The sequence below is a fragment of the Gracilinanus agilis genome, chromosome 3, assembly GCF_016433145.1.
Source record: "Gracilinanus agilis isolate LMUSP501 chromosome 3, AgileGrace, whole genome shotgun sequence".
NCBI lineage: Eukaryota > Metazoa > Chordata > Mammalia > Didelphimorphia > Didelphidae > Gracilinanus > Gracilinanus agilis.
The window spans coordinates 266,710,071-266,726,894 of NC_058132.1; the positions used below are offsets into that span (position 1 = coordinate 266,710,071).

The 16,824-nt window shown below is 34.2% G+C and overlaps 1 protein-coding gene across 1 annotated transcript in view; it reads left to right on the top strand.

Annotated features, from left to right (window-relative positions):
* The window catches only part of BAZ2B (bromodomain adjacent to zinc finger domain 2B), a 165,489-nt gene that overhangs the window by 72,086 nt on the left and 76,579 nt on the right, over positions 1 to 16,824 (top strand). Inside the window, exon 11 of the mRNA XM_044669110.1 lies at positions 1,990 to 2,200. Coding sequence (XP_044525045.1) covers positions 1,990 to 2,200 — 211 coding nt within the window. The remainder of the gene's footprint in view (positions 1 to 1,989; positions 2,201 to 16,824) is intronic.

Below are 16,824 nucleotides of genomic sequence, written 5' to 3' on the forward strand. Positions count from 1 at the left end.
ATAAAACATTTCAGATTAATTCTTTATTTCTCAAACTATCTAATTTATTCACTTCTCCCTCCCCTGTTTCTTCTCTCTAAAATTGGGGTTTGATTTTTTTTAGCATTCCCTTTAAGATGTTTTTATTTTAAAAATACTGAATATAATTCATAAAAAGTACGAAGTATAGAATTTTAATGTGCTGAGTAAAATTTTAAACCATGAATGACTTCATAATTTAGAGGAAAAACTGTTTGCACCTTGAGACTATGTTGTTTTTTGCCCTAGGTGGCTTTTTCTTGTTGGTTGGTTACCTGGATAAAATATAATTTCATGCAAAATTATATCTGTAAAAAAAAAAAAAGGAAGTGGCTTCCTTCCAATAGCTCCTTTAAAGCTTGGCCTAAAATTGATTTTATTTTTAATAAAATAGTTTTAAAGCAGAATGTAGATTGGTTTACAGTCTGTTTTATTGGGCTCTTTCTTCTACTCCAAGCACCACAAATGTCACTTTTATATTTTTCAATTTATGTGATGCATGCTGCCTTGGTACCTAAGTGCATGATACAAAAATGAAAACCTAAACTAATCAAAAGCTTCCCATGCTGGGGAGCATAAAGGGGTTGTGATAGCTTACCTCTCAGGGCCTTATAACCTAAAAATATGCCTTTGGTGCAACAACTGTTCATATAGACTTAAAGTTCTAGTAAAAACTTCTCAAATAATTCAGAATTAATTTCATTTTGTCTTCTGAAATTGAAAATTAATGAAAAGAATCAGAATAGAGATTGTCCTAATATATGGACATAACTGGGTTAATTGATATTTTGCTTTGCATAGTACTCTGTCTGGGTGTCTGATGGTTTTTCATTGGTATGTAATGGTTCACTCTGGAAATAACTCTTAACTGCCATTTTCTAAATCACTTATTAAAAAAGAACAATCAAACACTTAGATTAAGAAATTTACCTACCATAAGCCTAAGAAGGTCAAATAACTACCCATATCTGATTAATGGGATGGGAGACCAACCAATATGAGCTCTCTTCCATATCAGCTAAATGAAAACTATCCCAAATTTGAGAGTAGTAGCAGTGATCTTAAGTTCAAGGTAGGTAGAAGCCTTTTAGAAAATGTAAAAGATTGTAACTTAGCAATTATATATTCCTTTTTCATTAAAGCCTTATATAGTCAGTTGCTTAAAGTGTAACCCAAGAACTGAAAAGTGCTTTTTAATTTAGATTTGTTGAAATAAATTAATTTTCCCTAAAGGTTTTATATTATAATCATTTTAAATAAAACTTCAACAAAGAAATTAGTCTTCCTGTCCCCCCCCCCAAAAAAAAATACCCAATCATCATAGCCTTAACAGTTCTGGAGAAAAATTAAGTAAAATCATAAAGTCCCCTTAAAAATATTGCCTCTCCTTTGAGCACTTTTTCAAGTTTTGTCCTTGTTTTGTGACAACCTGAGAACAGAAAAAGAATGGGGGAAATAATTCACATCCCTTTGAGATATAAATAAGATATAGATATATTCATTTTTATTGACACTTAAAAATATGAGAAAACTAAAGCTAGGGAATTTTCTTTTACAATATTGTAGAAATGTTCCTAAACTACTCTTCCTTTAACTTTCCATTGAAATGGTAAACCAGTCTTTCTAATCACCATAATCCTTAAACATGTTGATATGTTTGAACAGCCAGTGCTGCTGATTCCGTTACAGTAATCATACTGTTGACAAACTGCAACAAATTGATTCAACCAGAAGTTACCTTCACGGTGTTTGGGGAGTTTATTTAAATAATATATTTAAGCAGACTCCAAAGGCAGAAATAATTATGTATAATCTGCAATATAAATCGTACAAAATTGTTTCCAGTTGTGTGCTTTTGAAAATCTCGATGAAATGACCATAACTAGACATATTGCTATTTTTCATCTAAATATATTGCTATTTTACATTCATTTTGTTCATCACATATTTTTGTAAAATATTAATTAAAAGGGAATGCAGTGGTGTCTTCTGAAGGAAGAGGAAGTCATCCCCCGAATCAGGGCAATGGAAGGTCGCAGAGGACGACCCCCCAATCCAGACAGACAGCGTGCTAGAGAGGAATCCAGGATGAGACGGCGCAAAGGTCGACCTCCAAATGTTGGCAGCAGTGAATTTCTTGATAATACAGATGCCAAACTCTTAAGGAAGCTGCAAGCCCAAGGTAAGAAGCATAGTATGTATGACTGAAATTTTAATTTAGTATGTGTGAAAAGTTATCTCCTTTTTGAAGACAAGTATTTTTTGTATTTCTAGCTTAGTACATTTGGTATGCTTGTGAACCAGACTTGGGAATATGAATTTAGCCGCATCCACATCTCCTTAGGGTATTACTTTTAGTTTCCAGAGTGGAGAATTGTGGAAGAAAACAAAACAATGGGAAAATAAGGATTACCTACTAGTAACTGGAGTTCTTTGATTGGGTAATCTCCTTTTAAGAGCCACTCTCACAAACATGCACTGCCTTGTATTTAGAATGTGTCCCAGCCATATAATCCAAATTACAGAGTTGGGGGTCAAGCTGCTATGGCTTGCACAGGGAGGGAATCGACCAGCACTTGGCACATGCTACAAGGCACGTGCCAACCTTCTGGAAATTCTCATTTCAACAGCTCCCGATTCCTTGAGGTGGTACATGTGAATAACTCCAATATGTATGGATCTGTGGAGTAAATTTTCAGTCAGAGAACTCCCATTACTGGTAAGTAACCCAGTCTTTTAGTTTGGATTCTTGCGTAGTCCTCTAAATTAGTTTTATTTGGGCTTTTATGGATAGTTTTATAATCATAATTGCAAGGCACACTTTGTCTCTATTTCTTCATAATGCCCAAGTAGCCCACAATCAGAATAAAGGAGTACTTTAAGTACGTCACAGAATATTTCTCTGTGAAGTAGTGCCTTCTTATCAAACTGAAAGAGCTCATAACAACATCAGATCTAGTTATGGTTCAAAATGATATGTCATGGCTATTATGATAAAGGAAAAGTTTCTGTGTTATCTCCGACATGTGGAAAAGCTTACTGAAAGAAGCATTTCTGGCCTAGGATTTTAATAATCAATTGTCAGAAATGATATCAGAGTTTCCAGTTACACATATAAATGTTCTTATATGTACACATATATTTATATATGTACTGTGACTATACAGTGAAATTTTATTTCTAAAAATTTTTAAATTATGGGATTTATCTTTTCTTTGATTAATTTTAAAATATTTGTGATAAATAATCTTCTGCCCCCTATGGAAAACTAGAATGCTGAGGGAGCTTTTTGTTCTACCTATTGTACTAGTATAGTAATTTTATTACTTTATAATTTCTTTTAGATTCTTTTAAGGAGGCATTCACCCTAACAAATAAGTGTTAGTATGAGTAAAAAATAATACTCAGACAAGCATAAATAATGGTCAAGTGCAACCTTTAGTTCCCATCATGTAATTAGGCAACTGAATATTCTGAAGGATGTGTGAAAGGATGGATGGTGTGCATTGATGGATTGCATGAATTGTATAAGAACTTAAGATATATACAGCTGCTTGAAGCATGGATGGACTTTAACATTTATGCATAATATGCCTAGATGATATAATTGTTATCATTATTAAGTATTTAAATGGTACTGCTTTTATAATTAGAATAATTTTTATTCTTAAAATTTAGGCAAAAAAGTAAATGCTCTTAGAATACAAACATTTGTGTTGCTTTCTCTTTTATCATTACATTGTTCAATGTATTGCAAATCCTTTATTTGTATTCATAATCCTTATAAAATGCCTTTTTAGTAAGAATTAACTTTAAGTAGTATTTACTTGATTCCCCCCCCCCCTTTTTATCCTTTGTCCTATTTTGCCCTTAGTGTCATGATGTGTTTCTGGTTATCTTTATGTTTCTGACCAGTCTTTCTTTAATTTCTTTCATTTGCTCCTTGTCTTGTAACTCCTTAAATTATCTTTTGCACACTCTATTCTTGGCCTTTTTTCTTCTCTCTTTTATTCTTGATAACTTAATCTCCACTATTTAATTATACCAATATGGTATTCAAGCTTACATCTCCATCCCATCTTTCAGTCCAAAAATTTCTATAGTTATCTCAACCTGAATAGCCTCATTGGTAACATTGGATTTGACCTCTTCAGAACCTCCCAGTTTTTAGTCTCTTTTCTTGCTTCTTGTAGAAGTGCTCAGCTCTTCCCATCCCTTAAAAATTTCCACTTGATTCTGTCATTCACTTCAAGCTGCCATCTTAGGTATCCTATAATATCTTTTTTCTTCCCACTCCTCTAGTGAAACTGCCTTCTGCAAGGTTATCAATAATCTCTTAATTGTTAGATCTTCTAACTAAGTCTTAGATAGCAACTTTTTTTTAAACTTCTCTGTAGTATTTGCCATTTTTGATACACTCCACCTTTTGACTACTTTGTCCACCTTCTACCTGCCTGACTACTCCTTAGTTACTGTCTTTGTTCTACACTTGAACTTGTGGTATCTTCTCAGGTTCTGCTCAGGGCTCTATACTTTTTGTTCTCTTGTCTCTGGTCACAACTTCCTAGTTCAGGCCTTTATCACTTAACATCTAGACCAGTGAAGACAAAATGAAAAAAAAAAAACAGGTGGGATAGAGACGGGGTGCAGAGCACTATCCTTAGGGATCAGAATCCCTGTGAGCTGAATGTGGACATTTTAATCTAGTTTGGGCTGCTTCATGTTTGGTACCTTGGAACTAGAATATTTATGTCTTCCTAGTAGTTTTCCTTTCTTCCTGACATTCCCTTTTCTTACTTTCTCCAAATAGTGTCTAAAATAATCTTTCTGTGTCTCAGAATTAACCATGTTGCTCACCTCCTACTCAAAAAACCTTTAGTAGTTCATATTGCCTAAAGAGCAGGGCATTTAAAACCCTTTCAGTTTGGCTCTAGGCCATCTTCAGAGATATTCCATATTATTCCTTTTTAGGTATTCTGTATTCCAGCCAAACTCACATAATTATTTCAAAATTCAGTACTTCCATACTTTTGCAAAGACTGTGTCCCCATTTCTCGAATACACTTTTATACAATTTAAAATCTATAGCTTTCTTCACAGGTTCATGTGCCATCTTCTACTAGAGAATTTTTCCTGATCACCTTAATTATTAATATTGTATGCCTTTCAAACTGCATGCATTTTTAATTTAACTGTTATTTGCTTCCAGAAAAGTGTAACCTTCTTGAGGGTAGGGATAGAAATACAAAAAATGAAATTATTATTATTTTTTAATTCATAAAGATATTTTATTTTTCCAATTACATATAATAATAATTTCCCACATAAATTTTCTGAAGTTATATGATCCAAATGATCTCTCTCCCCTTCTTCCCAGAGCTGGTAAGCAATTTGATCTGGGCATGTATTATTAAAAAATTGAAATTATTATACAAAGCACATTGAAGTTTTGTTTCTTTATCAATTAGCACATTTTAGAATGTAATGATGCCTAGGTTGCAAAATTCAAGGAATCCTTATGTTTTTAATGAACATCTTTCCCTGATACAGACATATATTACTACCACAGTTCTCTAATTCTTCAGACTTATCATTTATCATATTACTGACCCCATAAAGCAGCTTCAGAATAGTTCAGCAAACAATAAGCATCTGATTGTGTGTGAGACACTGTTAAATATGGAGATGAAAAACAGCTCAAGAAGTTTAAAGTCTTCTGACACTTAAGATACATAATCAGATAATTATCATATAAGGTAGAATGTCAATAGGGAAAAGAAGACATCTAGACAAAGCACTCTAAGAAAATTTAAGGAAAGAGTGTTTGTAGCTAGAAACTCAGAGAAGGGATCATTTATGAGGTAACACATAAGTTGAGCCTCAAAGACAGTGGAAAATTTTGAAAAGCTGAGATGGGGAAGAAGTACATTCCTGGCATTGATGGATACATTAGCTGACTACCACAAAACTACATGTCAGTATGAAAGGTTGCAGTTCTCTGCACCTCAGAATAGCTGTGTCATAGGTTCTTGATGTCTTGTTACTTTCTAAATGAAATTAAACCTGACTAATTCACCCCCACAAATCAGCTCCACCTAGGTGTTTGAAAAGGGGTAACTGTGGTCTGCATGAAATGGACAGCCTTCTATGAACCATCAGTTTCCATATTTTTATATCCTCTTGAATATTTCTCTTAGGATTTAGACAGTAGCATCCAAAAAGTTAACTGCCCAATGTTCAAAGTATTTTAAATAAGGAAAGCTTTTATAGATGGAATAAAGTTACATCTTCTTTTGCAATTTTAGTGTTGACCAAAGGATAAAATAAGTACCACAATTCTAAAACAACTAGCTATATCATAAGGGTACGACTTTATAGGATCTTAGTTCAAATCTTTGAACAATCACATCTGCTTAATGTTTAAGCTATTGATGATAGCAGATGCTTGATATGATTGATTAGTACAGTGCTATTGTTTTTATTTCTTGAATTTATAAATTTATCCTATAGTAAAATCCATGCTGTAATGTCCCGAGTTCTAAAGACTACCAAAAATGGTAGGCATTGTGGTATAGTATTTAGTTTAGAAGAACTTTGGTAAAGATATTGCCAGAAGAATATTATAATAGTTACCAACTTTGTTAACCTTTCATCTTGAGGATAGTTAGAATAATTTTGATATTGTCTTTGAAATCTTGTGATGCTTCTTCTGTAATTCTTTTGTTGTGGAGATATCTTTATACCTAATCAGTTTATACCTAATCAGTTTATACCTAATCAGTTCCTGCCTTCTCTACATATAAAAAAAATCTCGGTAGTTAATATATTAGATTTAGGAATTTTACCATTTGAATGGTTGTAACGTTATAAGTATATATTGTTATACTTCAGCTGATGTTATTCTTCATGGAGACTAATCATAATGGCGGAAAGTATATTGAGGTGATTATTGAATTATTGATCTCTTACTCTTTAAATGAGTTGTAATCCTTCTGTAATATTTCATAAGATCATATAAAATATGGATGACTGTAAAAGGAGTCTTAAGTTTAATAACTTCCCAAGATTTCTAGATGTCTTGATGCCTCATATTGTGTCCTTTGCCTCATTATGATCTTTATATCAAAAGACCGGCTTATATAGCCATCCTTTTCATCATTAGTATAAAGCAATGGTCTGCAACCTTTTTGGCTGTGAGAGCCATAAACGCCTGCAGAAGTAGGAGGATGGAGGTGGAAGGCACTGGAATATGGGGTGGGGACTGAAGGGGGCCCCATAGGGCACATCCTGGGGCTCTGCCTAGACTGGTGGAGCCAGATATGGCTGGAAAGCCATACGTTGCCGACCCCTGGTATAAAGAGTTCTTAAAAGATGTAAACGGTCTACTTTTCCAGATTTATTCCCATAAAAATGGTCCTACCAATTGTTAAACTTCAACTTATCATTTTATGCCTTCTATTTTTTGTTTCTATGGCTTCAAATAGAATTCCAGCACAGTGTTAGACATACAAATAGAGAGAGAGAGAGAGAGAGAGAGAGAGAGGGAGGAGATGCTGAGTGCCAAAGTCTAGGGATACAAATACCAGTAAGAATATTTCTTTCTTTTTTTAAAACCCTTCTGTCTTATTGTATTGGTTCCAAGGCAGAAGTGCAGTGAGGGCTAGGCAATGGGGGCTGAGTGACTTGCCCAGGGTCACACAAGTAAAAAGTGTCTAAGGTCAGATTTGAACCCAGAACCTCCCTTCTCTAGGCCTGGCTCTCAATCCACTGAGTCCCCCAGCTGCTCCCAATAAGATAGTTTCTGATCACAAGGAGCTTACTTTCTAGTGGTGGAAGATAATGCATAAAGGGGGAAGGTGGCATAGAATGGAGCTGGCCAGGTGTGAGTGTGGATGCTTGCCTGGAATTGAATAATATTAGATGAAAGCCCAGTGTCCCGAAAGCAGAGTCCAAGTCTAGGCCACAGCATAGGAATGGTGACCAAAGTGGAGATAGTAGCATCTTATGAAGATATCCAGGAAGATTCTACCTTAAATCCAAATCCTCCTCACATACATCTAATTTTCCTTAATGGCTCAGCTCAACTGCCACTTCCTCAGTTGAGCATTTCCTGTTTTTCCCAAATTGTGAGTGCTCTCTTCTTCAGATTTTTTCAATATTCCTTTATCTTTATATACATTGTTTCCTCCAAACGATATAAGTTTGATATAGAAACATTTTTATTTATATTTTTAAAAACCTAACCCAGTGTCTAAGAATGTTTTACATTTAATAAATGCTTAATAAGTGTTCAATTAATGAATAAATGAAAAAAGTTATCGCTTTACTGAAAATTATTCTTTATTTTGTGCATAGTAATAGTCAAATCGGTTGTGGTAATATTGCTTCATGGTGTCTGCTATGCCAAGTATGCTATTTTGTAGATGTTAGCTCAAAGAATATTCACATCTACCCTAAAATTTTCCTTCAAACAGGAGTGCTGGTGCAAAGTGGACACTTTTATCTTCTAATAGTACTTTCCAATAATTCTTTGATTGTATTGCTCTCTAGAGGTTAAAGCTTTTCAAGAAATAGAGTATCTGGTACCAAGTGCCCTAATACAGCTATAATAAGAATTTATTAATTGCTTATTATGTTCTTTAGACTCAGTTGTAAGCAAAGATATAATTATGTGCCTTATGTGTGTCAGTGATTTATCTGCTTTATCATGGGCTGAAAATGGTGTAAATAATATGCTGATGCAAACTTTCCAGTCCAGAAGGTCTAATGACTTTGACCCCTCCACAAATCAGCAATGTTGCTGACATTTTCACAGAAAAAGCTAATAATGATCAGCTTATCAGATGCTGATCTGCAATGAGTTTGTCTAAATGACTTTTCTTCTATCCAATGACATTTTTGTTTGAAACATAGTTTTTCATCTATGAAATCTATTGAATATCATCAGTCATTACAACATCCTGTTGATGGATTGCACTGCTATCATATTCAAAATATTCCTTTGTCCATATCTATTTTATGGTTGTTTTGGCTTGGCATATGCCATGTCAAAAATTTACCACTATCAACCGTGAACATTGTCAGAGAAGATACAATGTTTATTCTATTCTTGAGCTGATATTCAAGTATTTTCACTTAATGGTATTATTACCAATTTCATCTATTTTAATGGGAGGAGATTGAGTTCATTTTTTTTTCTTTCAGGAAGAAAATGACCTTTTGTCATTAGGCTTGCCTGCCACTTATGTGAGTGGAGGATGGATTAGAGAAGTATTGGTTTCCTAGTCCTTCATAGAAATATTGGGGAGTCATTTAAATGTGGTCTGAAAAAGAAATAAGAAGAATTTATCAATTTCAGGAGAACTTTTGTGTTATAAGAAACACAAAGAAGAATAGGTCAGAGATATGTCAATTAACCATGAAAAAAAGTCAGAGACCCTTTCACATAGGGATCAGCAAAAAGAGAGGAGGCTGTCAAGGAGTTAGTATCATTTTAAACACTCACTGTGGTTCACTCTCTTTTAAAGTTGGGGGGGGGGGTTTCTGTATATTCTGGAGAGATTTCCTAATATTAGGTGGCACTGACATCTTTCTCTTTTTATGGCGTCCTCTCTTACCTCACAGACTAAATCGTATGGGTTATTATAGGTGTACTATGTCTTAACTTCCATAACAATGAAATTTGGAGCATATTTCTTCTTTAGGTTTAAAGCCTTCTCAATCTTTTAGGTACTACAGTTACCCATGCTGCCCCTGGGTATCAAGTGTTTCTCAATCCATAATATTTTCTGGACTATACATTAATATCAGAGACTTTTGAAGAGTGTATTGGTGGGGGAGCTTGGAGGCTCAGTAAATGGAGCATCAGACCTGGAATCAGGAGTTGGTCAAATCTGACCTCACATACTTCCTAGCTGTATGACCCTAGGCAAGTCACTTAACCCCAATTCCCTACCCCTTATTGCTCTTCTGTCTTAGAATCAATATCAATTCTAAGACAGAAGGTAAGAAAAGAGATAGAGAAAAAATGGATGGGTTTGGGGTGTCTTTGTGAGATTTCTGGAAGCAGAAAGTTCTAACTGAAAGACCATGGTGTTGATATGTTGGAATATCTCTATCTTCTCATTTTTTAGAGGGATGGTAAGACAGAAGATATTATTCAGATAGCTACATTCTTGGATCATAGGATATCACTTTGTATCCAATGATGATTTATCTCTTGATCATTGAATCATGATGGAGTTCTACCTTCTTTGGAGGTCTGCCTGAGCATCCTGGAGTTCCTCTAGGTCAAAATTGACTATTGGTATAAACCTCTGTCAGATTTCTCCCTGTTCAGGAATGAAATATAGACAAGACCAAAGTTAGTGACACATATTGGTGAATGTGTGCATGAAGTTGTTGAAAAAGAACTACTTTGTAAGGAGAAAAGCAGTCCAGTTATTGGTGGGAAGTACGAAAAATAGAAGTGTATCTGAGAATAATGTCATTTCCATGCAGACATTTGGCTAGGAGATGTTATGTGATTGATATCTTCATTGATATGGCAGTGATTAGCAGTGTCCAGAAACAAAATAATAACTGTCTTTTGTCAGAGAAAAGATGCTCTGGAAAGCTGTGGAATTTTTTTTAAAAGAAAGAATTTATGGGAAGTTTCATTGATTGTAGAAAAGCTTTCATAGCAGAGGAACTGGACCATTTTCTCTGAGAATATCCATCATCATGATGAAATCACTTCCTCCAGAAGAAGCAGATACTTAGAAAAATTTAGGGATGTTTCTGTTAAAGTTTTTCATGATAGGGAGCAAATGCAAGAACCTATAAATTCTCCATCCTGTTCTTGATCTCAGCATGTTTTATAGGTCTGTACATATGAGTTGGTATCATACTAGATCAAGGTTACCTAGAAAATCCTAGGCCAATTAGGATTCCAGGTAAAGAGTCAGAGTTTTCAATGGCCCAAAGCCAACCTTTCATAGAAGAGCCTCTTTTGTACTTCTGCCAAGGCATATATATAATCACTTCCAGCAATGTCGGGCTAACTGAAATTCTCTGATCACATAGTTTGATTGGAGGAGGAGGATAGTTCAGGTTCCCTACAAAATTCCCAAACTCAGACTTTCATTATAGGCCATAAACCTATAAATAAAACAACTTGGGAAAATTATTCACCTAACCTACTACTGATTCAGACTTGGGACTGCTCCCAAGTTAGTTATCTGATTGTAATACAATAAGGTATGGATCTCCGTCCATCTGGTAGTTTAGCAAATTTTAAAAAAAGTCACAGTATTTCTTTCTAGATAGACTATAGCTATACTTTGTAGCCTGAAACTCTCTGGACAAGAAAATTCAGGAATACATTAGTTTGGGGCATGGATTGATTTCGGTTTTAGGGATGGGATCATGGTGGTGTCATTGGAGCTCGAACTGCAGAATCTCAGAATTTGAAATTTCTGAATCAGAATTTCTTTCTGTCATGCTTTGGCAAGGAATCAATCTGGCTTTTGCTAGAATATCTTTATTGAAGAGAAACCCACTCAGTCCATTCCATTTTGGGATAGCTCTCTTTGTTGTGAATTTCTTGACCCTAAATTCTTCCATGCCTGAGATTCTCTCTCTCTTTTACACCTTTGCATTCTGGCTTCTCTTGTTTCCTTCATGTCGCAACAAAAATCCTAACTTCTATAAAAAGACTTTCCTGTTCCTTAATGATAGCACCTTCTTTTTGCTGATTAACCCCAATTTATTCTAGGCTCAGTGAGACTGAAAATAGGTTCTTTAAAATATATATCTTCTTTTACATAGTTGTTTTCCTGTTGTTCTCCCCCATTTTACTGAACTCCTTGAGAAGGGACTGTCTTTTGCTTTGATTTGTTCCCCACAATTAGTACAGCACCTGCTACATTGTTGTTTAGTCACTCATGTCTGAGTCTTCATGATCTTATGGACCATTCCATGCCAGTGCTGCCCATGGGGTTTTCTTGGCAAAAAAAACTGGAATGATTTGCTATTTCCTTCTCCAGTGAATTAAGGCAAACTATGGTTAAGTGACTTGCCATAGGGTCACACACCTAGTAAACGACTTAAGCTGGATTTGAACTTGGTTTTTCCTGACCACAGGCCCAGCACTCTATCCACTGAGCCACCCAACTGCTAGCTGCCTCACCTGGCATAGATTAGGCACCTAATAAAAGTTTCTTGACTGATTAATGTCTACTTCTCAGCAATTTTCTCTTTTTTTGGTCATAGTTCTCATCTTGAGAGCTAAAGAGAATAAATCTAATCTTTCTTCCCTGTGATAACTTTTTTTTATTTTATAGACTGCTATCCTTTCCAACTTTCTTTCCCCACCTTCCCAGTCCTCTCTTTTCCAGGCTAATCATCACTAGTTCCTTCAACTTATACTTGTATGGTTTTCCTAACTTAAAACCCTTCCTCTCCTGTGTCCCTCCTAAAATATAGTAACTCAAACTGGCTATAACGTTCCAAATATGATCAGAACAAATAGATTTATGGGAATGTTCACAGAACATTTCATGAAGCCTTATAGTAATTTAGTTTTCTTGACTCCATATCATATTGTTGATTCTCTGGATACTAAAACCCTAAGTTCTTTTTCAGTTGGAAGATTGCCTCACTAGTCATACTTACCCTTTGAAAGGAGGGTGCATTTATGTGACTTATTTTTTAAACACAAATGTGTAATTTATTATCTGTGACCTCATTACATTTTATCTTATCAGATACAGCTTATTATTCTTTATAATGGAATTATTGACTTCTGATGAGTACAGTTCAAACGACATGGTTTGTGCATAGCCTACCAGGGCAAATAGGATGGGTCTGGGATTTACAAGAGGGTCAATACTATCTAAAGACCCACGCAGACAAGTCTCTTTGAGAAATGATGAAGTTTAATGATATGGGGGTCTACAATTTATAGGAAATGCGATGTAGGCTAAGGGATTAGGTAAGCCTTTTGCAGGGACAATGTTTAGTAATGATTTACAAGATGGGAACAATGGATTTAGATTACCTCAGTGACTCTAAGCAGAGTTTTCTATAGGATAATAAATCACAGGTAAATATGTAACTATCTAGTTCAGATTCTCAGGGAAATGTTTGGTTTCAGTGTGTAGAACAAGGCTAACTAGTTGTTGCCAAGTACAGGAGGGATTTTTGGAGCCTCATGTGATGACTAGGTTGTGTGACTGATTCTGGCCATGCCATGGCTACCCAGAGACCTTTGCAATCTGGGGTTCACTCTCACTGCTGGGGGCTACAGACATCCACAGCAGAAAGATTAGATTGTTTGTAGTAGTTCAGAAATAGTGATGACTTACCTCTTTATGTTCTTGAAATGCCTCTCTGGGGAGTTAAGACTTTCAAATATCAAATTATATTATAAAGAAGTAATCATCCAATATGTTTGACAGAAGTATAAAAAGCAGAAAACTAGAATAGCAGGTCAGATTTAAATAAGTATCAAAAAATAAAAAGCTAAGCAGCCCAGTGTTCATTATAACATAACTAAAAACATATTATTTTGAGAAATATTCAGTATTTGGAAAAATTGGTGAGCACAATGGCAGCAATTAGGTTTAACAGGCATCAATATCATATACCCCTAGGAACTCAACATGATTGCCTGAATTAGAAAAGTTACCCCATCAAATAGAAGAGAATTATATTAAGTACCTTTCATAGCTCTGATTATGGGGAGAATTTTAAATCAAACTAATTATAAAGTTAATCACAAAAAATGAAATAGATAATTTTATTTATGTAAAATTGAAAATGTTTTGCACAAACAAAATCAATGCAGCTAGGATAATGAAGGGAGAAATTACTGTAGAAAAAAAAAAGACTTTGCATCAAATATTACCTAAACAGAAACCAGGAGCTCCTATAAGTGGTCATAGAATATAAACAAATAATTGTCATATGAATCATTCCTTCAAATCACTAATCATAAGAGAAATAAAAGTCCAAATAACTCTTGGGTTATAATTCACACTCAAAGAATTTTGAGATATGAAAAAAGTTGGAAAAATAGTCTGTGTTGGAGCATCTGATTGTTGAGGGACTGGCAGACTAATATACTCACTATTTTTTGAGCTATGAATTGATCCAGTTCTAGAAGGCAAGTTGGAACTGAAATTAAAAAGAAAAGAGCCATTAAAATGGCTCTAACTTTTGATCCAGAAATCTCATTGCTGGGCAAATAATGCCCCCCACTCCAGGAAGACTGAGGCAGATATATTTATAATAGTATTTTCTGAGAATATAAAGGACTCAAAACAAAGAATATATCTTAATGTAGACATATATTAGACTATTATGGTATGTGAATCTAATAAGATTCTATTGCACCATATAGAAATGTTGAACATAAAGAATTAAGAGAAACTTAAATGTAAGAAGAACTCTATGCATTATTGCAAAGTAAAATAAGCACAACCAGGAAGGAAATATATATAAGGACTATAATAATGTAAATGGAAGGAATTCTAAATATAAAACTGAATATATTATCATAATGACTAAAAACAGTGCTTTTCACTTCTGGAGAACACTTACAAAAATCTTCCTCCTTTCCTTCTTGGCAGAAATCGGGGACTGTGAGGGTAGATTCTTACATTTACTCTTAGATAGTGTATGTTTTGGATACTCTTTCTGAACTTTTAAGTCTTTTTTTACAAGGGTATGGCCCACCATACACCCCACCAAGGGAGGAATATAGACAGATATGAAATTGACCTTAAAAGCTTCTATCATTAGATATTTTTACAAGATATGCCCCTTATTTTATATGATGCAGTCTTGGAAATTTTTAGTTTTTCCTTCACATTGGCAAGGGAAAGGTTAAAGAGGAAAACTCAGGAATGAGCCATCAGTCGTGCTTGACAAAACCATTTCAAGGCCAGTACATTCATGAGTATCCCTCATGATAGAATTATATCTACCTTCTAGCATTGTTACCCCACTCCTCAGAAATTAATCACCTTGCCACAAGAAAAATGTCTTATATTATTCTAGTAATTGCTGAAAAGAAACAAATCGTCCACTAGGCCAAGACTCAGAAGGGAAAAATATTAAGCCTTTATCTGACTACTTGTAACCTTCTCATGTTATCCCTTTTTAAGCTGTGGATACAGCACTTTCTCAATGGTGACTAGGCTAGCCTAACCACAATACAAACAGAAACTTCACCCACTTACCTGCCTGCTCTGCTGCCCCTTCCTTAGGAGTCATCTGAGCTTGGACACAGTGAGTTTGAATAGATATCTTCAGATCAAAGATCAGGATATGAAATGAGCATTCCAGACCACTTTGATGCATGAATTCTCTATTCAGGGAACATGGGAGTTAGCCCAGGTGAAAGCCATTTCTACCATGAACTTGGCTCAAATTAAACCAATCTTAAAGGGTCTCTTCCTTCCAGTGTAATTCCCTGCTTTGGTCCTGAAAGAATATTATTGTTTTTTGGTAATTTCTACAATATACTATACTTCTAGTTCTATCGATATGAAATTCTTTCTACAATGTATTAATATACTTTTATTCTGCTGCATTTGATTTTCATTTACTTTTTTAAAAATTTGATATGGAGACCTCCAAGATTTTTTATTTTCATTTTTTATTAATTATAGTTTTAGATGTTAAATTTTTATGTTATATTTGCCATAAAAAAGGCAGCATAGTATAATTGTGGATAGAGAACTGGTCTTAGATACCTGAATAGCAAATTGAATTCCCTCTCAGAGCTTTAGGTAACTCGCTTGGACTATAATTTATTAAGAATGTGCTTTCCTGCTTTGGAAGGAGTTCCCTATACCAATAGAATCACAGGTCCAGCCTCCTTCCTGTAATTTGCAATAAATGTTTTTCTAATCCATTATTTTTCTTTTTTTGTCTTGACTACATAATTTTGTTTGTTTCTATATAACTGAGTATATCAATGTTGACTCCACTAATTTAAATTTTTTTAAATAAATAAGCAAACCATCTATATTTATATAGCTTCTATACCATCATGAAAAAAACAAATGTGCTTTAATTGATCAAATTTATCTTTCTGTCACAATTAAGTTAATTATTTATTAATCTTATAGTGTTTTATATTTACATCTATGATGCAGGTGAAGTTTTGTAGTATATAGTATAATTGAAATTTAAATTATCTTCTACCATATTGCTAACTATTTTTTCTAATTATAAAAATGAATCTTTTAAAAAATAAATTTCTCAATCATTTGTATGCATTTGTAGTATAACCTTTTAGGATCTGTTATGCCTTGTGCATCTCATTTCTACTTTCTTCCCAATGCCAGCTAGTTTCCATGAAAAGTACTTCATTTTAAAGTCTGAAAGTGCAAGTCCACTTTAATCACCATTTTTTTTGGAAGTTTTAATATTCTTGCCTTTTTCTTTCTACATGTAAATCATGTTATGGTTTTATCCAGGCCAATAAAGAAATTCATTGGTATTTTGATTGCTATTGTGTATTGTCTATAAATTAAGTTTTGGAGAACACTGTCGTTTTTACTATGTTGAACTTAACTTATTCATGAACACTGAATGACCTTCCAATTATTTAGTTCTTCCTTTATTTCCATCAGTTTTATAAAGGTTATGTGTTTGTCAAGGTAAATTAATCTCCAAATATTTAATTTCTTTTTTGCTGTAAACTGGATTTCTTCTTTATGCTGTTTCTAAAATCTTTACTGTCACATTATTATAAATTTTTTTTCCTGTCAAACACAAAATAAGAAAGAAAGGATTTCATGATGTAAAAAGCCA